This window comes from Schistocerca cancellata, chromosome 6 (genome assembly GCF_023864275.1).
Source record: "Schistocerca cancellata isolate TAMUIC-IGC-003103 chromosome 6, iqSchCanc2.1, whole genome shotgun sequence".
Lineage (NCBI taxonomy): Eukaryota > Metazoa > Arthropoda > Insecta > Orthoptera > Acrididae > Schistocerca > Schistocerca cancellata.
In genome coordinates, this window is record NC_064631.1 from 211,505,605 (window position 1) to 211,532,113 (window position 26,509).

Here is a 26,509-nt window from a genome sequence, read left to right on the forward strand (position 1 = left end):
GAAGATACAAGAAATTAAGGTTCACAAGGAAGCAAACAGACTTTTTTCCCTTCACTTTATTTGCGAGTGGAAAAGGTAGTGTAATGGTACAGGGTATCATCTGCTACACATCGTAAAGTGGTGCAGAGTATGTATGTGGATGTAGATGTAGTGGATTCTTAGGTCTTGATTAGAGCTTAATCCACTGCATAGAAAATGGTTCCTCCTCTTCATGGCTCAAGATCTCAGATATTAGCCATGCTTTCTCTCAGCTTCCACCATAATGGCACCAGATTTCTTCCAACTGTAACCTAGACTCATTATGCTGTAAGAATATTTTTAGCAAATAATTAAATTTCTCACCCACTGTGAGTCTTTGGTGAAGTATGAAGTCAGAATTTATTTTCCTGTCAAACTGTGTTTTTTTGATCTCAGCTAAACTTGATAGGGGGGGGGGGATGCCTTAATGCCACCATTTGACCCTCACGGTCAGACGAATCCTTTATTATGGAGCTCATATTTATTTTATGTTATACAGTAACAATACGGAAAGGATAGATTGCAACTCACCACACAAAGGAGGCACAATGAGCAAGAACGCCAGAAATATTTCAGAGTTTTTTGTCAGAAGCAGAAAAAACACAACAACAACAGCAGCAACAACAACAGCCCACATACACACACACACACACACACACACACAGGTCACAGAAATTTAACAGTTACAGCTACATGGATACAAGAAAGTTTCACGTTATTTCAGGTGTATTGTGTGGAACGGGGAGTGTTTGGACATAAAAGATGTGGAAAAATTGCTTGTCATTGACTTAAATGATTACTGCTTTGGACAGCTCTGAGTACTGTACTTCAGTAAGAGACTTGGAAACATACAAGATAGCAGTTCTACAAAATTGTTAACATGTACCTACCTTTGGGAAGTGAAATATTTCATGCTGCCGACAGGACCATAACGTATATATTTATTGATAACATCTTTGTGGTACAGACTCGCTGTGAAGAAGCACTACATACTATTCTTCCTGCAATAGCTTAACTCTTTTTCTTAACTCCAATTCACCTTGTTGTTTTGAAAAATCCAAAGGTACCACCTTGACATTGACCTCCTGATGACTGAAGCCCACATCCAAACTGTAGCCAATATGAAACCATTCCCTATATAATATTATCTACACTTTGACAGCTGTCACTCCTTTCACATCAAGAGCTCCCTTTTCTACAGTCTAAGAACATTTGTCACAAATATCTGCTGAGCTATCAATTGGGGAAACACGAAATTCCACAGCACTTTTAAGTGTTGAGGCAGCTACATTATGTAGGGAGAATTTATAGGCTGAGAAATGGGAAGTAGTTTATGGAGGACACACAGTAGGTGTTAAATTTAATTATTTCTTAAACATACTCTTACAACATTATGAAACCACTTTTCCTTTAAAACTGGCAAAACGAAAATTACACTGGAAGATGAGAAAAACATCTGGGATTTATGCATGCAGCAGCAGGAGGACTAGCTTCAGTCAAGACTTTAAAATGCACTATAAGCAATATTGTAAAAAATTTTCCACTATGTCATCATATAATGCAATTTTTTACAAATAAAAATAACTTACTGGCACCAGAAGTAGAAATCAATGGGGATATCCTAGATGAGGTGCATGTGTGAAGTTACTGAGTCTCCATGCGGATAATAAACTGAGGTGGCAGCAGCACATAGATAATTTTATAAAAAAAGAACCTCAGTTCTGCCTGCTGGTAATCAGAACTCACTCTCCCTGTTACTGATCTACAGAAAGGATTGCTACCGTATTTGCATATTTTCAATTATAGATCTGTCCTATGGTTTAATCTTCTGGGGCATTGAGCTTATGCCCAAAAAGTATTTATCCTACAGAATTGTGCAGTAAGAATATGTGTAAAGTTGATAACCAAATGCCTTCAGGAACTTCAAAATCGGCACACTTTGTGCCAATACATAACTCCCCCCCCCCCCCCCCCCCACCCCAATGGTATTTGTGGTTAATAACAAGACTGAGTTAAGGATGAACTGTTATTCACAGCCACAATATTAAAAGTATAAGTAACTTTCCACAGTGTAGGAAAAGACAGATTGCTACTTCCTGTAAACAAGACACATTAAGTCATAGACAGGTACAATTAAAATACACTTGCACAAAGCTTTCAGCAACAGCCTTAATCAAGAGAAACACACACAATTCATATACATAAGCAAGCACACCTCATGAACACATTACCGCCAACTCCGGCAGCTCAGGCGCAAATGCAACTATCACGTGGAATGGCAGCAGCAACCTGGAAGGGGGAGGGAGGGGTAGTAGTGTATGGGTGGGGGGGAACACACACTGGTGGAGTGTACAGGGACTAGAATGCCAATAAGCGCATCATTGGGCGGTAGTGGGGCAGGGTTGTGGAGGAGAAAGGAATGAAAAAGGAGAGGAGGGGGGAAAGAAGGGCAGGTGTGTTGGCAGAGGGAGACAAACAAAGAGGCTGAGGCCAGAATGATTATGGGAGTGGAGAATGTGTTGTAGGGATAGCTCTCACCTGCACAATTGAGAAAAGCTGGTGGTGGAGGGGAGGCTCCAGTTGGGTTGGGTAGTGAAGCAGCCATTGAAATCAAGCATTTTATGCTCAGCAGCATGTTGTGCCGCAGGGTGGTCAACTTTGCTCTTGACCACAGTTTGGCAGTGGCTGTTTATCCTGATGGACAGCTGATTGGTAGTCACACCATTATAGAAAATGGTGCAATGATTGCAGCAGAGCTGGTAAATGACATGGCTACTTTCACAGGTGTCTCGGCCCCTACGGAGTAGGATAAACCTGTGACAGGACTGGAACTGTAAGTGCTGGGTGAATGTATTGGGTAGGTCTTGCACCTGGGTATTCCGCAGGGATATGATCCTTGTGGCAATGGGTTGGGATTGGAAGTGGCATAGGGATGAACTAAGATTACGGAAGTCTGCAGGCTTTTGTGGCCATTGTCACAAAAGTTAAAATCTTCTGGGTTGTTGGGCCGCATCATATTTCCTCTAAAATAATCAACATTTTAACCCCTTTGCTGCAATCTTCTTCAGGATCTTCTGGTGTCCACTATTGCTAGACACTGTCAGAGACCACTCTTACAAAGGGGAGTTTTCCCACATTTGTGTTGGAGAAGTGGGAGTACTGGTTAAAATTCTTGTGGCTACCATGGGTGGGCCATTGCCATAGGCTAATATTCCTGCACTTATGCAGAAAAGGGGTATTATTGGCTAAACTCTTGTGGATACTATTGGTGGCCCATCATCTTTGGATATAAAGGTACTATTCCACACATAATATGGAGAAGGGTTATTGCTTGGAATTCCTCCTACTGCTATTGGTTGGATGTCATCACTAGATATATGCTAAAGGGACAAAGCTGAAGATGGGGAATGTTTCCCCCAAAATTTTTTTGTCCACTGAGGTAACTTACAGCACACCGATTATATTGCTCACATGCCACGGCCACATATTCACTTCCTTGGTTGGAGGGGGGGAGGGGAGGGGAGCCACGATATCAGAACCCTATAGTCATCCTCTCTATTGAAATTACATGCATTCTTGGAAATTTAAATCACTACTTGGACCTTTCTTCTACAAATGTTTGTTTCCTTGGTCAGCAGACATACATTATGAAAACTGATGTTCTGCTACTGCTGATTTTACACTTCATTTTAGCAGCATGTGCTATTTGTGTTCCTTAATGCATTCTTTAACAGTTCTTCCCATTTTGCCTATATACATTTTGCCACAGCCACATGCCAAGAAAGATGTCTGGATATCATCTTTCTTTAGAATTCTGCTTATACGGTCAGTGACCCCAGAAACGAATGTGAAGGCAACCTCGTCATTCTTATTAGTGTGATTAATATTCTGCCTAAAAGCCCCGTCGATTGAACAACTATCATAGCCATTTGCCTTCAGTGTCCTCTTTAAAAACTTCAACTCCAGTTCCAAGTTGTCACCATTGCTGATGCGTAAGGCACATGAAGACAGAGTGTTGAGCACTGCTTGCTTCTGGGCTGAGTGGTGGGGCAAACAGGCCTCTAACACAATGGTGAATTCTATGAACAGGCTGAGGGCCTTGCTATGGGCTCACCCATTTCGCCAGTTGCAGCTGACATTTTTATGGCACATTTTGAGTAACAGGCATTAAGTAGGGCTCCTTTGAAGCCTTCTTGTTGGCTCCATCATATGAACATAACATTTGTTATATGGCCACACAGCATAGAAGAACTTCATGCGTTCCACAATTTCTTAAATGGAATTCAATCCAAAATCAAATTTACCTTTGAGGTTGAAAGTGAGGACGGTTTCATTTTTCTACACTCCTGGAAATGGAAAAAAGAACACATTGACACCGGTGTGTCAGACCCACCATACTTGCTCCGGACACTGCGAGAGGGCTGTACAAGCAATGATCACACGCACGGCACAGCGGACACACCAGGAACCGCAGTGTTGGCTGTCGAATGGCGCTAGCTGCGCAGCATTTGTGCACCGTCGCCGTCAGTGTCAGCCAGTTTGCCGTGGCATGCGGAGCTCCATCGCAGTCTTTAACACTGGTAGCATGCTGCGACAGCGTGGACGTGAACCGTATGTGCAGTTGACGGACTTTGAGCGAGGGCGTATAGTGGGCATGCGGTTGGCCGGGTGGACGTACCGCCGAATTGCTCAACACGTGGGGCATGAGGTCTCCACAGTACATCGATGTTGTCGCCAGTGGTCGGCGGAAGGTGCACATGCCCGTCGACCTGGGACCGGACCGCAGCGACGCACGGATGCACGCCAAGACCGTAGGATCCTGGGACAATGACTTCACGGTGTTCTTATTTCAATTTCCAGGAGTGTAGATGTGTTGGAATACAGAAGATCTGATAACACTCTAGGAAACAGAGTGTATAGAAAGCCGACTAACAGAAACAGGTATTTACAGGCCTCTTCACACCCCCACCCAGCCCAGAAGTAAGCAGTGCTCAACACTGTCTTCATGTGCCTTCCCTATCAGCGATGACGACAACTTGGAATCTGAGTTGAAGTTTTTGAAGAGGACATTTAAGGCAAATGGCTATGATAGTTGTTCAATCGTCAGGGCTTTTAGGCAGAAAGTTAATCATGCTTATAAGAATGACGAGGAACCACCTTCTCACTCTGTTAGGTTACTGTTTGTTTTTGGGGTCACTGCCCGCAAAAGCAGAATTCTAAAGAAACATGGTATCCAGACATCTTTCATTAGTCAAAATAAAAGATTTTTTTCGATGAAAAATGGATGCACCTGATTGTGTGGTGGCCCGGTGTAATGTTAAGCTCTCTCTATACAGCTTAAACGTTTTCGTGGACTTACTTGTTGAAGAATGCTGGTTCTGCTTTCTTGCAGCGCCAATGTCTTCTGCTAGCACCGGACGCTTCTCCGAAGATTTCACTGCTAGGAGGGGGAAATTTTCACTCTCTCGCTCTCTCTCTTCTTATTTAAAAAATACACTACTCTTGGAATATCATTCAATGCACCGTAACATATTTATTTCCACTTTGTACAAAAAAACAACTAAACTTCATGACGTATGCCCACACATTACCGGGCACCCAGAATCAGTTTATTACACATTTTTGAACACAATTAATACATAAGCTTTTATCGTGGCTGTATATCCATGTCCAGTCCATGTACTCTCAACAGCAGTTCAACGTCTAATAAACAGTCACTATTTTGAGTCTCTCCATTTGTTTTTTAACAATACAATGCTACATTACTTTTTGCAGCCGGCCACAGAGCTTCCGGGCCGTATTTGCTTATTCTTGGCAGGTCGCGCTGAACACTTGCCAGCGCCGACGAATTTTCTCCCTTCCAGTTTCGCCTGCAGAAGCAATAAATGTGTGCAGTATCCCATGTTCATCCTTACGCCTTGCTTTAAAATAACACGTGTTCGCAATGGCTGGAACACAAGTGTCTCCAGACTTTCGTAAAATTCTGGGGGCACTACAATTGCCTCCACAATGCAGGCATCTATCAAGTGACACGTGGCTGTGGCAAAGTGTATGTAGGCAAAATGGGAAGAACTGCTAAAGAACGCATTACAAAACAAAAATGGCACATGCAACCAAAACAAAGTGTAAAATCAGCTGTAGCGGAACATCATGAGAACTGTGGCTCTGACATCAATTTTAAAAACATATGTGTGCTGGTTCAAATGGCTCTGAGCACTATGGGACTTAACATCTGTGGTCATTAGTCCCCTAGAACTCAGAACTACTTAAACCTAACTAACCTAAGGACATCACATGCATCCATGCCCGAGGCAGGATTAGAACCTGCGACCATAGCGGGCACGCGGTTCCAGACTGAAGCTCCTAGAACCTCACGGCCACACCGGCCGGCTATGTGTGCTGGCTAAGAACACAATCATTGACAGAACAAAGATCTGAGAAGCGGTTGAAATTTCCAAGAAAGCATGTAATTTCAGTAGACAGGATGGCTATAGGGTTCCCCATCATGGCTCCCCCCCAATCAAGGAAGTGAATATGCGGCAGTGGCATGCAAGTGACGAACAATGCGCTGCAAGTCATATCTAGGGACAAAAGTATTTTGGGTAAACATTCTCCCTCTTCAGCTCTGTCCATTTTGCGTATAGCCAATGATGATGGCCAACCAATAGCAGTAGGAAGAATTTCAAGCAATAACCCACTTTACAGCTTAAATGCAGAATAGTACCTTTCTATCCAATGATGATGGGCTACCAATAGTATCCACAAGAGTTTAACCAATAATGCCCGTCTACTGCATAAGTGCAGGAACATTAGCCTATGTCGATGGCCCACCAATGGTAGCCACAAGAATTTTAACGAGTACTCCCACTTCTCCAGCACAAATGCGGGAAAATTTCCCTTTATAAGAAAACACGACACTAGTCTCCGACAGTATTCTAGCAATATTGGACACCGGAAGAGCCTGAAGAGTTGGGGTTGGGTTGATTTGTGGGAGGAGACCAGACAGTGAGGCCATCGGTCTCATCAGAATAGGGAAGGAAGTCGGCCGTGCCATTTCAAAGGAACCATCCCAGCATTTACCTGGAGCAATTTAGGGAAATCATGGAAAACCTAAATCAGGATGGCCAGACGCGGGATTGAACTGTCGTCCTCCCGAATGCAGAGCCTGAAGAAGATCACAGCAGACAGGCCAAAACATCAATTATTTTAGAGGAAATATGACGCGGCCTAACAACCCAGAAGACTTTAACATTAGTGACAACAGCCACAAAATCCTGCAGACTTACATAATCTTAGTTCATCCCTATGCCACTCCCAATCCCAACCCATTGCCATAGGGATCATATGTGGAAGACCCAGGTGCAAGACCTACCCAAATCCATCCACCCAGCACTTACAGTTCCAGTCCTGTCACAGGTTTATCCTACTCCGTAGGGGCCGAGCCACCTACGTACGTATCCATGTCATTTATCAGCTCTGCTGCAATCATTACACCATTTTCTATATTGGTCTGGCTACCAGTCAACTGTCCAAGAGGATAAACGGACACCGTCAAACTGTGGTCAAGAGCAAAGTCGACCACCCTGTGGCACAACATGCTGCTGAGCATAAAATGCTTGATTTCAATGGCTGCTTCACTACCTGAGCCATCTGGATCCTCCCCTCCACCAGCAGTGTTTCTGTATTTTGCAGGTGAGAGTTATCCTTACAACACTTTCTCTGCTCCTGTAATTATTCCAGCCACAACCTATGTTAATACAATGTTCTCATACCTTCTACCCAACAGTTTCCACCCCCTCTGTCCTATTGTCTCCTCCTCATTCTCATCTCCCAGCCTCTTTGTTAGCCGCCCTATGCCAATGCACCTGCCCATCTTTTGCCATCCCCCCCCCCCCCAAATCCCCTCCCCTCCCCTCCCCCACAATCCCCTGCCCCACTACCTCTTGATGCTGTGCCTGCTGGCATTCTAGTGCCTGCACATTCTGCCAGACAGCATTCCTCTAACACCCGCACAGAGACAGACAGCTGATAGTGGTCTGCGTAAAGTTCCATTAATGAATTTAAGTTTTAAATTGGAACAGGAGTTGAGAAGTGTAAGACAAGGTGCAGTGATTTTTCAAAGTAGATGTTTTCCTCCTAATTCTCCTAATTATCAAAGTGAGTAGATTAGTGCTAGTCATAATTTGTTATTAGTATACTTTACAAAAGCAGCCAGCAGTAGTTGCTTCTGCCCATTAATATTTATGAGGGCATTTCGAAAAGTAAAGATACAATGGCTCACAGTCCTTAAATAGAACATTTATTTAGAAAATGTCAGTTACATCTTATTAACTGGATTATTTGTTATTTTTCGACATAATCATCCCCGTTATCCAAACATCTGTTAAGTCGGTGCACAAGCTTTTGTACCCCACAGTCATAGAAGGTTGCCGCCTATTGTCGGAACCACCATTTCAACTTCATCTTTGATCTCTTCATCATCGTGGAATGATTTTCCACCAAGATGTGACTTCAGGTAATGGAAGACATGGAAGTCGGTGGGCGCAAGGTCCGGGCTGTATGGCAGATGGTCCAATATGTCCCATCTGAACTGTTCGAGTAGTGCTTTGGTTACGAGCACTGTGTGAGGTCGAGCGCTGTCATGAAGCAAGCTGACTCCACTTGTCAGCATTCCCCTGGGTTTGTTTTGAATTGCCCTTCGAAGACGTTTCAATGTCTGGCAATATGCAGCAGCATTAATTGTCGTTCCAGGAGGCATAAATTCCAACAGAAGAATGCCTTGTCTGTCCCAAAAAACAGAAGCCATGATTTTGTTCGCTGAAATCGACATTTTGCATTTCTTGGCTTTTGGTGAATTCAAATGGCACCATTGCATTGACTGTTGCTTGGATTCAGGTGTATGGTGATAAACCAACGTCTCATCACCTGTCACAGTGTGATCAAGGAACTCGTCACCTACTTCAGCATAGCATGTGAGGAAGTCTAGTGCAAAGCCCATTCTTTTCTTTTTGTGTTCTTCCGTTAACAGTTTTGGAACCCAGCGTGCACACAATTTTCTGTACCCTAACTTGACCATCACAACGTCATACAGAGTTTTCACCGACACGTCCGGTATGATCTGATGCAATTCATTCAGTGTGAGACGTCTATTCGCACCAATTGCTTCCTCCATTCTCCGAAGAAGGGCATCAGGGATCACAGATGGCAGACCTGTTCTTTATTCGTCATGATGACACCATTTCGTTACATTTTGTCGATTCACAATGTTCCCATAAACAGAAACAATTTCTTTGTGAATATCCACTGGTCGCTGACCTTTTGCACGAAGAAAACGTATGACGGAGCGCACTTCGTGTTTGGCAGCATTCTGATTCGGCGCAGCCATTTTAAACATGACCTACTCCAACCAGAAGTTACGTTCAACTGCCAAACGACTGCGAGGAGAAAGCTAACGGTTCAAGGTTAACACCAGTGTTGCCAACTTGCTCGCCAAAAACCTTCTGTTCCTCTGGCGTACGGTGTATCTTTACTTTCCGAAATACCCTCGTCTATTCGTTCACTCCACATCCCTACTGGTTCACCTACATAATCTCATTTAAGTAACACCACATGTGAATGATAGAATGAGACTAACTCATACTCCTCTGGGTGCATTTGTTGCATTTTTTTTTTAATTTCTAAAATATGTTTGTTATACACAGCACATACTTAGGTTCTTCAATTTCACGCAGTTATATGAGAAGTTAATTTTCCTTATTTCCTTCATTTTTTACAACCTCTTTTAAGGGAAAAGACCAAAATTATTATGATTGTTACCACTTATGCTGTCCAAGCTGCCATTTTTTTTCCTTTTTATCTCCTCCATTAATTGCTGGAATTGTGTCTAGTTATCCAGTAGCCCTGTCTTTCACAATCATTTACCCTAGAAAAGGTAAATTGAAAATATTGGAAATGGAAGAACAGAAGAACAACAACCCAGTATATCTTGAGCATATTCTGTAGTTACCTGAAGCCAAGTTTCTTGCCAGTGGACTCAATAATCTGAGGTAGCATTATTTCAAAGACTTTCTGCAAATGTGGCACCATTTTGACATCAAGTGCAACATCAACAACTGCAGGAACAGCTAGAGACTTTCATTACAGTTTGACACAGGCCTCCCACAAAAGTTCATGCACGTGTATTGGAGTTTGATAAGAACACTTCATTCTTGGTTTGATTTATTATAATTATTGTTATAATTAAATATCACTTAATGATTTATCAATGGTTAATGCTCTTGCTGGAGCAAGTTGTCATCATCAATTATTTACAAACTAAGCATGAGACATGTTTGTATTATATCTTACATTGAAACAGCACACTGAAAATTTATCACAAAAATGCCACAATCACCATTAAATGTCAGATAATAATGCATCAATGATACGAGCCTCCAAGAAATATTATAACAACCTTGACAGGAGGTTAATATCACATGACTAAGTGCTAGCCTAATGGAGAATGTCATTGTTTATCGTGTCTAAGGATTAGGTTTGCATCCTGCTACATGCAAATATTTTTTTCTTTCATCTTAACATCATTAACACATTCCTGGCCTTTCTTACGAATCTAAGAGGCATGTTCTGCAGTATTAGATGTTATTTACATTTCTGTCTGATTAGAGAACAAAGGATGACATAAATATTTGGTGATTTCTGATTGTGTGGTATGGCAAGAACCTAGAGGACATCCAAAATTTCTGTGAGTAAAACAAGCAGCAAAGAATATAAGCAGGAAAGAATATGAATGTTATTGCTGTTCGTTTTACTCATAGACATTTAAGCAGTCCTCTCAGGTTTCTGCCTGACCACACACTTGGAAATTGCTACAAGTTCTGAAATAAACAGCAGATATTTATGACAAGGAAGAAGAAACCTGGGAGGACAGCTTAAATGTCTGCAAGTAAAACAACATTCATATTCTTTCCTTGTCACAAAGTTGACTACAATTCCTGCAATTATTGATACTGTGTGTGGCATCAAAATAATATCACATTTGCAGAAAGTCTTGTGAAATGAGAGTTACCCAATAATTTGTCATTACTGGGATCTTTTGTGCAATAAATCCACAGTTTGAAACTGAGAAATTTCTATTGCAACACTATTAGGAAAAGGATAGATTGCTACTCACTGTAAAGATGATCCGGTGAGTTGCAGACAGGCACAATGAAGCAGTCTATCCTTTTCCTAAGATTGTTAATATTTTAACCTGGTGTTCCCGTTGTTTGAAATTTCCATTTCATTTCTATGACTGTGGTGTGATACTCGAGATGGAATTTTTGAGTCTTTAGATTCTCTTTGTTACAATGAATGTGGACAAATATGCAATAATTCTATGAACACTGTTACAACACCGGATGATAAGGATAGTGTGTGCTTTCCTACAGAATAAGGTACCATTATATTTCACGCTAATATCATATCCATAGCTGAATTGTTTGTATTCCTGTTATTGGGAGTCCCTAGAATGACAATTGGTCATAATTACGTCCTGATATAATACAATGAATTTTTCCTTTGGAGATATTACATATCTCCACTTATTATATAAGTGTGCATCAGATCAGAGATGCACTTTTAAATTTGTTATTAGAGAAAAATGTGGAAACATGGCAAATGACATGATGGCATGGGACATCCGGAATGATGAAAGTCTCACGGAAAAATCTGGTTCAAATGCAGTGATTTCACTTGAAAGTGATATGTAAAAACCAAAACAACATTTGGTCAGTGATAGCAGCCATTGCATGTCAGTTGCAAAAATTATATCAAAGTAAAAATAAGAACTTTTTAAACTGTCACTTATTTCCATCAATAACCTCAATGTTAACAGATATGGCATTTACCTCCAACTGTACTTAACAGGGGGAATCATTCTGCCTTTTCCTTAACAGTAATTATTCAGCTCATATCTAAGTTATGGGACTGCTGTAATACTCATTCTATAGATCCTCATTCCACTACCTACTACAACTTTGTCTCTGGTAAGATATACTCCCTGAAAGTTACTGTCACCTGATTGGTGATGCACAGCTTATACCTGCTCACTTCTCACTGCTCTTCACTTATCTTGGTGAGACAGCTATTGTTATGAATTACCCCAGGGGATCTTTAAAATGGATGACAACTTGGAATGAATTGCTTGTTGAGAAGCCTTAGAATATTTACTTGCACCATACAAAATAGGCTAAGCAACTTAATACTTCATGTTTTTTATTTATAATCTTTATTTTCCTATTTGCCCAGAACCAAACCTTTGATTGTTTTATTAATTAAAGTGTTTGTGTCACAACAAATAAATTGTTTATGCTGAACATTGTGATGAACTGACACTTAAGTAAGGACATGGAGCAATGAGTGGAGAAGGACTTTAAAGAATGAATATTTGGTGAGAAGGTTCAATGAATTTTGGATCTTCTTTTCTTTCTTTTTTAATACAGTGCGACATTCATTCAATTATAAGCTGTCATCTCTCCTCCAAAAAATGAAGCATTAATTTTGCCCAATCTTGAACGTTAAATGTCAGCTAAATTTTTCTGTCAGCTTTGCAAGTTTCTCGAATCAAAATGCTAAGTGATCCCATTATCTGAACTCTACTAATTTCTTATCCAGCTTTGACCCCCCCCCCCTCCTCCTCTCTCCTTTCAGCTGTTTTAAGCCAATATTATGGCAGTAATTTTTTTCTAAACCTCACATAAAAATGGCGGCTACGTTCATCCACTTGTCTCTTAATAAGATTTCTAAGGTCCACTTATAAAGAGGTTCCTGGATGGCAATCCTTGGTTCTTTTTTATACAATTGTTTCTGTAATAAATAAAGATTCTAATAAAGTATAAAGGAAGGCAAGCTAAAAAATTAGACACAATGAGTCACATATGTAATTTATAGACAAATTCTGCAGAACATAAGTATCACTAACCAGTAATCGAGAATATGTGAAAGGAAAATGATATGCAATATAGCAGATATCATTTGCATATGGGAACTTGAGAGAAAAAGTTGTTGTCAGGTAAGTCCTGTATTTTCCAGCAGGATTCTGGTAGCTGTTTCTGTAGTAGCAAATGTCTGTGCCAACACGCACCCACCCAGAACGTCCAGCAACAGCTTCTTGTACAGAGTACATTATTGGCTTCATACCTGGGAAAAGACAAAATGTAATGAGATTACAATATTTAGCTTTACATCATGAAGTAAGGTGACTTCTGCATAATTTGAGGAGGTACAATGTAATACATAAACATTTCCTCCTATGGATAGCTCAGCAGCTTGTGACTGTGGCCTTTCCTTACATAACAAGTCTTTAAAGTCCCATTGCATTTGCTGTCAGATCCTAAAGTCAACACTATTCAATATTTGTGATCCAATTGTCCACCATCTTCAGCAGCACGCTGCTTCTGCCAAGCCCCGCTGAAAGCTGATGCCAAGGCTACAAATTATTGTCCTATATAGTCCTCTGTACCATGCATGCTCATGTGCTGTCCATCACAATTGCTGCTGTCCAAGACTGAACTGATGGCACTGCCCTTAGCAGAACACCACCAGCAACGATATGTTGCGCTCAAAGACTATTTTTACACGCTGGTTGCAGAACATTGCTTAAATGAAGAACATGCAATGAAATTTGACTAAACTGTGACAGTTGCCAACAATTTTGTTTTTTGGAAGTGTTTATAAAGAGGCAACTGAAATTAGGTTGACAGACAAGTTGATTAAAAGAGACAACGGTTTTTCCCCTTAGGACATGGAACCCGATACTGTCCTCCATCAAAACAGAACGTTGTTCAGTGCAGCCAGCCTGAGTATTTGAAAATAGTCTCTGAGTGTGATGTATCATTGCCACTGGTGTTATACTAAGGGCGACATCACCAGCCCTGTCTTGGGAGGGCAGCAACTGTGATACGTGCATGGTGTTCAGTAGGGAGAGGCCTATATAAGACAATGACTTGCAACCTTGGAATCAGTTTTCAGCAGGACTCAGCAGCAGCAGCAGCAGCAGCAGCAGCAGCAGTAGCAGCAGCATTCTCCTGAAGACTGCAGACAGTTGGATCACTGAAATATTGGACCACGTTGATTTTAGGATCTGGCAGCAAACCCTAGGAGATTTTCAAGCTCAGCACCTTGTTTTAGTGGGAATGTGATCTTCAATCTAGTTAATTCCAAAACCTGTGTGTTGTGAAGCAAAACATGATCAAAAGGCATTTTGAAACAGAGTCAGTTGACTGATATGTGGAATACAATTCTGCAGCACTACAGTTGGACCTGAGAATACGTGTGTGATGAGTAAAGGGCAGGAATGGAAAAAAATTATATTGCAACAAACTCACATTATGAATTTTCTCTCACTGGCCACTACAGGAGTACTGTATACTTTTTTCAACTTACATAATCAACCTTACTGAAATAACCTCCAAGCGGGAGGGGGGACTGAGCACGTCAGACATCAGTAACATGTTGGTCCACCTCTGGCCCTTATGCAAGCAGTTATTTAGCTTGGCAATGATTGACAGAGTTGTTGGATATCCTGTGGGACAACATGCCAAATTCTGTCCCACTGGTGCCTCCTAAGAGTACCAAAATCCCAAACTGGTTGGAGGGCCCTGCCCATAACGCTCCAAACATTCTCAGTTAGGGAAAATCTGTTGGCCTCGCTGATGAAGGTACAAAAACAAGCAATAGAAACTCTCGCAACATGCAGGTGGACATTATCTTGCTGAAATTTAAGCCCAGGATGCCTTATCATGAAGAACAATAAAACAGTGTGTAGAATGTATTCCATGTACTGCTATGCCGTAATGGTATAAGGAATAACGACCAAAGGGGTATTGCTATGAAATGAAATGGCATCCCTGACCATCACTTCTGGATGTCAGGCCTATATGGTGGTCGACAGTCAAGTTGGTATCTCACAGCTGACTGGGGCATCACCAGACATACTTTCAATGGTGACCAGGGCGCAGTTGGAAGCGGGAATCTTCACTGAAGATAATTCTACTCCAGTCAATGAGATTCAAGGCAAAATTTGCCCAACATGACTGCAAACGGCCTTGTTGGTGTATGGAGATCAATGGTAGTCAGTGCAAGGAGTGCTGTGATCTTAGCCCCCTTTCTGTGAGCTGCCTCTTAATGGACCTTGTTGTAGCATACCGACTGTATTAGATCAAAAAGTATGCCAGATTGGAAGTGAGTTGCAACAGAGCCAGCCACAGGCAGCCAAGTGTGTTATGCATTGTGAAGCAAAACATGATCAAAAGACATTTTGAAACAGAGTCAGCTGCACATGGTATAGCAAGAGCCAATGCTGCAATACACTAACAGAAGGGTGGAAGCTTTCCTCACCTGCCATCACAGAGATGTTTAGAGTATGTGCCTCAAGCCCTAAAAGAACACAGACTGGAGTATGTAAGTACTCAGCCAACCATGTACTAAACTATTTTCGTCTCAGTATCACAGCCTACACCATGAGCCTGTGACACCCAGAGCAACATCCCAGAATGCAGTAGGGTGTCTGCTATTCAACCACAGGATGGTGCAGTCTGCCCTGCTCATGAGAGCAGCCACTGCTGGAGCAGAGAGCTGCCCACTATCTCTAGGGAGCTCATGGCTGCCTCCACAGCATTGTCAACTGCACTGCCACTCTGTCATCATGGTCGCAGCTGGAGACGTCACTGTCAGCAGCATTATAGTGATGCCATGATCGGCCCTGTTCTTTGCACTGTCAGCAATGTCAGACGTCTGTTGTTTCGCATGAGAGGCAACTGGAGATCTCCACCAAGCTGTTCCTGTTGTACTACGACCAAGGGCGGGGTAATAAAGAAGTTAATTAAACAAATCAATTGACATCCTGATATCTCATTTCACTCTTCCCAGGTAACAATCTATGGGTCATCTACCACTGCAGACACTGAAGCACCAGTTGCATGTTGGATTGATGATATTGATGATGATTCTGGAGCTCTGAATGCCTCTCTGACAATTGCTCAGTCCTCACGTTCTGTTGTCTCTCTGTTGTGTACATAGTTCCGCGTAGTCAGCGCATACATAACTTTCCCACTAGAGCATGCCCCGCTAGCTAAGCACAACAGCGCAGGCGCAGCACTCGTCTGTCTCCGCACTACGAGATGGCACTGCCTTAGAGACGGACCAAATTCTGCTTCCACCGATCCATGTATTAATATGTAACACAGCCAATGAGATTGCTGCTAACGTAGAACTTTTTCTCCTCACGGATCACACTCGCGCAGTGATACCTGAGCGCGTGAGGTATTATAACGAGTGTACAGACCTCCGATTAGTCAGTCTGCATTAGTCTGTACCAGTCTATAGTCAAGTTTCAGTCTGCGCCTAATAAGATTATCATATTCCTGTACACAGCCATGAAGATAAATGTATAGACACTTTGTCAAGTATCAGAGATATGTGAGAATAAGATTAATGTACCAAGACCAAAGGAACTTCAGATTGTCAATTGTAAACAGCATCCAGAATCAAGTTATGTAATGTCTGTGCTTTTTATTATTTTAATAAATGTGTGCGAAAATTAATCAAGTTCTGTTTAAAGTTGGTCACCATCAATCTGCTATTCTAAGCGTGCAAGTGGCATTTCTATCGTCTGACCTAACGGCAGAAGATAAACACGCCACAATAAGACCATGAGACATATTGCTGACACTCGCCTACTTCGTTAGAGCGACAAGTCAAATAATCTGATGGTGTGTGTACCGAAGGTCTTACAGTATGCACACCACACTCCCTATGCCGACCACTTCCTTCTTGACACTAAGTTTACCCATTCCCACTAACATCATCAAATAGTTCCATCACTCCTATTCAAATGTTGAGTGAGTCACCAATTACTCCAACTGGCTTAATTGATCCCAACTACAAGTCCTCTCTCAAATGCTGACATCTGCAACTGTGTGTGAAGCATAGTTACTGCCCAACTGAGAACATGGAATGAAATGCGCAATGACTTTATGCCATGGTATCGACATGCCCCTGTTTAACATCCTTCCCAGCTGTATGGTGAAATTGTGCAGCAGAGTAACACATTCAACCTTTGGCCACCAAAGTTTGTGATTTTGTCTTTACCATTAATACCTTTATGAATATAATTTTGTGACCAATTTCTTTAGCTCGCATGTGCATCAATTTTTTTTTTTGTCTTGAAGTGTACCTTTATCTACTATTTTAGCAGCCCCATTAAATGCTGAGCTTCAAAACAGAATATAAATCATCTGTATGATGTCTGATGGGAACACAGTAAAACAGCTGGCATAAGGTCTGTGGCAACCACCAGGGTCGATAAAAAGCCAACTGCAGCTTGCCATATTCAGTAGCAGTGGCTGCCAGTGTCAGTGTTCTACAGTGATCTCAGTGTGCTTTTTATTATAAAGTCTGTAAAGGTTTGGACTGTTTTTGGTTTGATATAGAGACTGCACTTCTATCTGCTGCCACTGCACTTGTGGTTGTACTTGGACTTCTCATGATTTGCCTACCTCAACCCCTGATGAACTTAAACATTTCCAAGCGAATTACGCCACATTTGTTTCACTAACTGAATATGGAAATACATTTTAAATGTTTTTTTTTATGAAAATGATGATTAGAGATTTGTGACATGTAATAACTGTGCCAGTATCTTGTGCTGCACAATGTGATAGGACAGAGTCATGATGGGGTGAATTTTCACTCAAAAAAGAAAGACATCAACCATTCAAAAGTCACTGGCCCTTTAATGTTGCTGGATGGGCTGATGGATCAATCAGTCCAATCATGCATTCAGCTAGTGAGGTCAGTAGGCATAGAGCAAAAGGATTATCTGCCAGCACCTGGTCAAGTGGCAAAACATCTACAACAGATTTATGGGCTGCCACAGATGGCCATGGCCTCACTTGCTGCAGCAACCCAACATTTACAGCAAGCTCTCCAGTGTACTATTGACAACAACCCTGTGCTACATAGTTTTTCTTCTGGACTGTGATTAGCCTTTCTACCATCGATCTATGGCTAGATCACTTGCAGTAGTATTTTCAGTAAACGGACCAATGGCCTACAAGTGCACTGAGGGCATGGTTCATATCTGAGAGCACCCCAATCAATCCCACAAACAGAGTTCTCTTGCACTTTTTTTAAAATGCAACCTGCTCTAAGATGGAATAGGTCTTGTCAGGCCATTTTACTGAGTGTTCCAACCAAGAGAGATGTACAATTTTTTAAGCTCTGGAAACAACAGCTTGAGCAGTGTAACATCTCATACAGAAGCTGACTGATCCAGCAATCTACAATCACTTCTGGTTACCTCACTTTCCTTCCATTCAACGAAGCTCAAGAGGACCAAGAAGTTTTGCAAAAATGCTTAGCACTTCATTTCCAGACAAGTGACGTTAAGTACATTGAGCTACAGCACGCCCTTCTATTATCTACAAACCCACAGCTCTATTATCACGTGCAAAAATTGGCTTCTTTACCTGACCACTGCTGCCCCTCACCTCTATTCACTCGCTTTTAAGTGAACACTTTGTGGCAAAAATGCATATGGTAGCTGCTCATTTAGAGTTTCATCAACATCGTAAGGCAACATCTGATAGGAATCAAATATTGCAGACCAACAAGGACTGAGTAGAAGGTGTTCTTGTGGATTATTGTAAGCAGAATCATTAACATGTGTCATGGTCATTAGATTAGCACTGCATAGTGAACAGCATGTTCATGCAATATGGCAGTCAGATCCTTTTTTACTGAAAATTTTCTGTATTGCTAGGGCATTTGAGATTTTTCAAGCAGCTTAGGCTATGACTGCCACAGACTGAGATACCAGAACTGCCATCTCTACTGGCAATCTGATGATGGATTTCCAAAAATGTCGATCAGTCCAGACGGCAGTGCAGAAGCTCCCACAAGACTGGACAAAAATCAAACACAGCACCATAACAGTTTTACTATACAGCCTCAGCAAAATTTTTGTAAACTGTGAATTTGTATTGATTATTTTTCTATACATGATACGTGTGATTCCCCAATTATAATTATGCCTGTCAACACAATTTTCACTAGGATCATGGATCAGATGTATGTTAGAGCCCTCAACTGTGCCCGTACAAATGAATGACAGCACATATTCAAGATTACACCATACCGCCTTATGCTGTCTGCAACAGTTCATATGGTAATAATATTATTCCTTTTCAATATGGTGGCCTCAATCTCAATTATTAATTACCCTACATAATGCCAATTGGGATCTCTGCCTTTAAAATTATCAGATGCAGCTATGCAGTCTTCTAAAACTCACCATGAAAGTCCAATACCAGGCCAGTTAGTTCTGAAATTAACATACAAACAGGTAACCAGAACCCTAAATTGAAAATATATTTGGCCTGGATGAGTATACAAAATTTGGATTCTTTATCCAAAAATCATTTTAAGCAATTCAGAATACTGTTCCATGTGCAGAAGTTGAATCTGCATGTCTCCTATATGCTTGTTGTTTCCTCCAGGCTTAGGAATGGTTTCTAATTTTTTTGCCCACATTGCACCAAAAATTTTCAGAGTCCTTCCAATCCTTTTACCCTTGTGGGATGAAGTCCAAGTAGAACTGGATTGCTTGTAAGAGTTGTAAGTGCTGTCCCTGATTCCTTGTAACAGACTGGCATCACCTTAAGTCATTGTTCACAAGCTAAGTGGAATGTTACGTCTTTGTGAGGACTTCAAAAAGAAGGTAAACACTTGGTTGAGTATGGATTTAAACCTTGTTCTGCAGCTCAATGAATCATATTCAAAATTTGAAATGGGTCACTAACTTCTCTAAGTTTGATCTTTTGGAAGTTTATTTTCAAATTCCTGTGGACAAGATTTCCAAAGCCATTCTGGTATTAAATACTCCTTACGGTATCTACCGATGTCAGCTTTCGGTACTGCTAATGCACCAGCAATCATTAAGAAATTTTTAGAACAAACTATTGTCAGTATTTAACAATGCATCAGTTACCTAGATGATGAATTGGTATCACACAGGATGCCCTCAAGAGGAGCTGATAGTCAATCTTCAGTGAGTATTTCCTGTGCTTTTGCGAGCTGTGTTAAAGCATAGCTTGTCAAAATGCTCCTCCTTTCACCTTTCCATTAAGTATATAAGATGTATCTTTCGCTGGGACAGTCTTAAATTGATGTCAGAGTATGTGGCCATTATTTTCTATATTCCTACACTGAATAACATAAAGAACCTGCAGGTTTTTATGAGAAAAGGTTACATATTATGACTCATTTATCCATCAAATTGCAACCATTGCTCATCCGTTGAATTGACTGAAGATATGGTGTTCCTTTCCAGTGTACCAAGCATTTCTTAAGCTGAAGCAATGTCTGCAAACTGTTCCTTTTCTTTGTATCAGCACGACTTAGCTCCAGTGTAGGCCACAGATAATCACCATGTGGCACCAACACTGCTGTATCGCATGGAATGACCTTCTGCATTCACCTCAAATGGCACAAGAAAATTATTCCCAGAAAGAGAAGGAGACATTGACAACTATCTTTGGTTGTTCTGCTTTTCTCTTTAAGGCAACAAATTTCATGTGGTCACAGATCATAAGCCATTGTCCATGTTTAGCTCTAAGTCAACATTGCCTGAATGAGCATCTCAGACGTTACAATGCTGGGATCTTTTTTTTAATCAAATTTGCAATATTCCATTTATTATTGTACAATGGCTCAGTACATGAATGCAGACGCACTGTCTTAGTTCCCTACAGATTTCTAAGAGGAATTTGATAACACAAGGCTGCTTTTACACTGACTCACAACTGGAATAGTGGGTTGGGTTGTTTCTGCATGGGGCGTGGGGGGGGGGGGGGGTCATTAGTCTCATCGGATTAGGGAAGGATGGGAAAGGAAGTCAGCCAAGACCTTTTCAAAGGAACCATCCTGGCATTTTCCTGAAGATATTTAGGGAAATCATGGAAAACCTAAATCAGGATGGCCAGACACGGGATTGAACTGTTGTCCTCCTGAATGCAAGTCCACTGTGCTAACCACTGCACCTCCTTGCTCGGTAGCTGGAAGAGTGAAAGAGTTTCTCCATCGTTTCCAGGGATATTACAGGAACCATATGTAAGGATTCACTCTTGAGATAGGTTTGGCAATTCATACAAACTGGCTGGCCACAAGTTCTTCCTTCAGAAGCCTCCACAGAACTTAATTTCTTTTAATGATGCCATGCCCATTGCCTTTTCAAAGGTAGCCAATTATTCAATCAGTAGTCTGGAGATTCTGTACTCCAATATATTGTGACTCCTGCATCAATGCCATAGGAGGATTTCCAGAATGAAGAATGGAATGGTGGTGCATTTGTGGCTCAACAATAACAAGCTTGTCAGATGCAGCAACCAGTACCACTACAAGTCTACCAGCTGTGGCCTGTGGCTACCCAGCTATGGGATTGGTGTTTGTCAATACAGCAGGTCCATTCCATTTTAGATGTGCTTCTCTTTTCCCATACATCATAAAAATGCAACAGATCACAATGGAGGATACCACTAATGCCCTGGCCACCATTTTCCTGTGGGAGGAGCCCCATGTATCCTTCTCACCAATAATGAACAGCAGGTTGGATCTGCTGGTTTTCAATCATTTTGCATCTGGAATGAATTCAAGTATATTACAACAACTCTTTCATTCTGTCTCTAATGCCATGGTCAGATGATTAGGCACGTGTTTACAACATAGATGGAAAAACGGCTGATATCAGTGCCTATTGATTCTACTCTGCTTTTCTCTTTATCCATTTACTGGGTGACACCAATCCATAATCATAGGTGCCAGAACTCTTGCATAAACACCCTCATCATTACATCTACCACAGCCTCCATTGGTAGAAGAAGCAGTAGTTGCACCTATTAAGATGGACGTCACTGTCTGGGTGTCCACTTTCAGACATAGTCATGGCTTGATACATGGCTCCATCACTGCCCAGCAAGGCCGCAAGCTTGTCCTGGCAGCTACACTTCAAGGAATCCTGCACCAGAACCAGATTTGTTTGCATCACCCAGGAAAAACTACCTCTGGATCTGCCACATTGAAAGAGATTCCCATGCCCTAGATGGTGAGTGTTCATAGATAAGAATATTGTCAGGAGCACCCTAGGGATGTGTGGTAGGGCCACTGCTGTTGTTTATGTACATAAACGATTTGTCAGATACAGAGTGTGGCAATGTGTGACTGTTTGCTGATAATGCTGTAGCATATGGCAGAGTGTCATCTCTGAGTGACTGCAGGAGGATACAGCATAACTTTGACACAATTTCTGTTTTGTGTGATGAATGGCAGCTTCCTCTGTATGTGGAAAAATGAAGGTTACTGTAGATGAGAAGAAAAAAGATCCTGTCATGTTTGAATACAGTATTAGTGGTCAAATGGAACAAGCAGGTAAAGTCATTTGTTTGGAAGGCAAATCGTCGACTGCAGTTTACTGGGAGAATTCTAGAGAAGTGTAATTCACTGATAAGGGAGAAAGTGTAGAGAAAACTTGTGTGACCCAGTCTTGAGTTCCACTACAGTATTTCGCAATTCCCAACAGGTTGCATAAAAGGATGACATCCAAGCAACAGGGAGGCATGCTGCTAATTTGTTACCAGTAGATTCAGTCAACATTATGTGAGTATTACAAAAATGCTACATGAACTAATGGGAATCTCTGGAGGGAAGAAGACATTATTTTCTTAAAAAACCATTGATAAAGTTTAGAGAAATGGCTTTTGTGACAGACTGCGGAGCTATCGCACTGCCACTAACACGCATGTAACATAAGGACCGAGAAGCCACAAGTAATCAGAGCTCGTACGGAATCATATAGACAGTTGCGTTTCTCTCACTCCTATTTTTAAGTGGACAAGGGAAAGGATTGACTAGCAGTGTACAAGGTACACCGCCCCCCCCCCCCCCCCCTCCCCACACACACACACCATATGGTGGCTTGCAGAGTAGGTATATATGTAAGGAAGGATATAGATGTAAATGTGGAATTAACAAGTGACACAGCAAGCTTCCTCAACAAACTGTGAAGTTCAGAGATTTTCTTATCTACCTTTTAGGGTTCAAAACCCACTGCTCCTAATGCCTCTCACCATAAAAGTAACACAGAAGTGGGTTTGACTGGCTATAAGTATTTCAAATCAATATGTCCTGCATTTACAGGCATTTGCCAAAATTCCTGTGTTTAGTGAAGCATCCATGTACAGAATGCCACCTCCAAGGAGCTATTTGCTGAACTTTCTTCAAAGCAGAATGTACTGTGTGTAACGAAAGGCTGCTGTGGCAAGCCTTGCACACCCACACGCAGACCCATAGCGTAGTGGCACAGATAAACAGTACCCATCACTTAGTCATGGTGATGTGCTCTCCCTAAACACATTAATGTTTTCTGTTATACAATAAGGGATGCCAACTAATTTTCTTTGTGATATGGGTACATCATCAGTCTCTCTTACATTTGTACTTTAGCATTGGAGTGCCACAGTTAAAACCTGTGGCACATGGTCACAATGAAATTCTGTTCTTGGGGCAACTAACTATGCTTCTGACATAAAGCAGGTGATGTTTGTTCAAGAATCTGTTCATGTCATCCAACACTGAAATAGACAATTTTGTATAAAGCCTGCCACTCTTGTGGAAACACACCTAGAAATAGCAACAGAATTGGATGCACACATTACATATAAAGCACTTATGGCCTCTTTTCCAAACAATATCACTTATATTTTGTGCTAACCTCAAAGATGATCACCCAGAGCAGCAAAACGTTCTACAGCCAATGGGCAACACCACTCATCATAATCCAAAAACCAAGGGCCTGTATGGCAATTTCAAAGCAAAATGCAACTAAAATCACGGGCTGGGACATGAGAATTTTATCGTAAATTCATTCATAATCAAGCACTCAATGAGCCAAACTTAATGAAGATGTGCAAGAAGAACAGCATCTGGATATGGACATCTGAATTCAAATGACCATTTGAATTGATGAAGGAAATGTTAGCCAAGTCTCAAATATTGCACTATCCCTTTTGCATTGCCTCCTGATGCAAGTGACCATGGGATAGGATACCATCTGTTTCAAGGAAAACAGGAGGAAGATGGAAAGCAATACAAGATAATAGTCTTCACAGCTGCAGACTGATTAACAGCGAAAAGAATTATAGCATCTCTGAAAAAGACACTCTAGCAATTGTTTGGGATCCAAAAAAGTTTATTCATTATAATTGGGAACACAGTACCATAATCTTTACTATCCTGAGTGTAATGTTGATTCAATGTAACCTATCTTAGGACTTTTTTGTATGTTTTTGTGTATAAACTCAAAAATAAAGCAAGTGTAACATAAATGTTTATACCCTATGTTTAATGCAATTTCTGTGTAATGTGTGTGCAAAAGAGCATGCTTTGATCCAACAGGAGAAACAATATATCAATATATGTGCAAATTTTATTAAGAAGGAAGTCACAAATGAAAAAGAAGCTGCCATGTTGAAGTGTAAAGATTGATGGAAGGAGTATGTCATTTTACTAGTGGAAAAGAGTGATAGTTTTGAAGAAAGCAGGCATTTTTCTTTATGGTAGTAGTTGGAAAGTGTAATACAGAGAAGAGAAGTATAGTGCTGAGACAGTGCAAGCAGTTAGAGTGTGTGGAGAATTAAGAAGTTTCACAGCAAAATTACTGGAATGTATTACTAGCTTCTGAAAAGAGACAGCAATTTTTGACATTTTCGATGAAGGAGAGGAGACCAAGGTAGAAAATTTGAGAGAGAAGATCCAATACTCAAGTATTAGCAAGAGAAGACAATCAGCAGGTCAGGATTTATAAGAATAGGAAATAGGTCATGGGTGATTTTCATCACAAGAACACTAATGTTTGTTGTATCAGCAGACTGCTTACAAAGAAGATAAGATATAACTTCACTTACTAGTTTCTTACTAGTCTGACATTCTCCCCACCACACCTAGAACAGCTTTTCGTTGCTCCTACAATCTGTGCAATATACTGGTCAGACTCTACACTGCTCCTGCATCTACTTCCCTACCCTATGGCTCCTACCTTTTTAACTCTCCCTGCTGTAACACGTGACTGTGCACCCTCATAGCACTGCCTCCACCAGCCTGTAACTGGCAAAATATATTCTATCAGAGGGAGAGCCACCTGTGAAACAACAGGTCATGTTCCAGCTGTTGCATAAACACTGTTCGACCTTCTACACTGGTATGACTACCACCAAGTTATCACATAGGATGAATGGGCCCATGCAGAGGGTGTATACTGGCAACAAACAATATACTGCTTCAGAACTCTACAACATGACAGTCATGACTTAGGTGCCTGTTACACCACACATACCATCTGGATTCTTCCCCCCAGACACTAGTTGCTCAAAACTTGCACATGGGAACTGGTGCTACAACATGTCTTTGGCTCTCACCACCCACCTAGCCTTAATTTATGTTAATTTGCATTTCTTCTCGGAAACTATTCCTTTCTTCACACCCTTTTAGTTTTCTGTATCTTTCAGTTTCTGACCTGTACCCCCCCCCTCCCTCCCCCTTCCCCCCACCACTACCCAGCATAATGAACTTAGTTTTTCACTTTTATTACTTCATGCACCATGTCTTGTCAGTAACCTCTGTCATACATATTATCCTATCTTCCACCTTTACACTCTCACTCTCAGATCTTCAGATCTGGTTCAGTGGAGTCCCCCTCAGTCAGTTTTCTTTTCTCATCAAGTCTGCTAAATCTCCCCTTACCTGGGCTTCTGGGCGACTTTTTCATACTCTGCCCATCTCCTAATTCACCAGTCCTTTTCTTTCATCCCTCTTCCTTCCCCTTCAACCCTTCTGCCAGGAGGTTACAAAAGCTTGCACATTTCCTTAACTTGTGCATATATTTTGTCCTGGTGGTGCTTGGTGAGTAGATTTTTTATCCATCCAATTATATTTTATTTTCAATTAGATTATATTTATCAGATATGATGTTTGTAAGACATGACTGGAAAAATAAGGTCTTCTTCAAACTGCTCAGCTGTATAGCTGATGAGGTAAGAGAAGTGGAAATACTATGTGCTTCAAAAATCCAACAATGGACTAAGTAGCCCTTAATGTCCAGGGTGGAACAACAATTAGGGTCTCTGAAGTTGGAGTAAATTCCAACAAAATGACTGTAGTGGAAATGACAAATATCAGATACATCAATAATGAAAATCGTTATTCTGATTACAAGTACTGGAAGACTGAAATTAATTCTAAAATTGGTACATTAGGTTGATATGTTATGTTGCAAAGTTTGTAATAGAATATGAGTGTAAGAGAAAAATCTTAACACACACAAGATGATGGTACACAACCCCTACAACAATGACATTCAACACAGAGAAGGAACTCTGATAGTGTTTCTCGTTGCTTGCACTGT

General features: G+C 41.2%; 1 protein-coding gene across 4 annotated transcripts in view; it reads right to left on the minus strand.

Moving 5' to 3' along the window:
* The window catches only part of LOC126190999 (cytosolic carboxypeptidase 1-like), a 519,277-nt gene that overhangs the window by 314,031 nt on the left and 178,737 nt on the right, over nucleotides 1-26,509 (minus strand). For all 4 annotated transcript variants that reach the window (XM_049931676.1, XM_049931675.1, XM_049931679.1 and 1 more), the window contains exon 16: nucleotides 12,977-13,194. In XM_049931676.1, coding sequence (XP_049787633.1) covers nucleotides 12,977-13,194 — 218 coding nt within the window. The remainder of the gene's footprint in view (nucleotides 1-12,976; nucleotides 13,195-26,509) is intronic.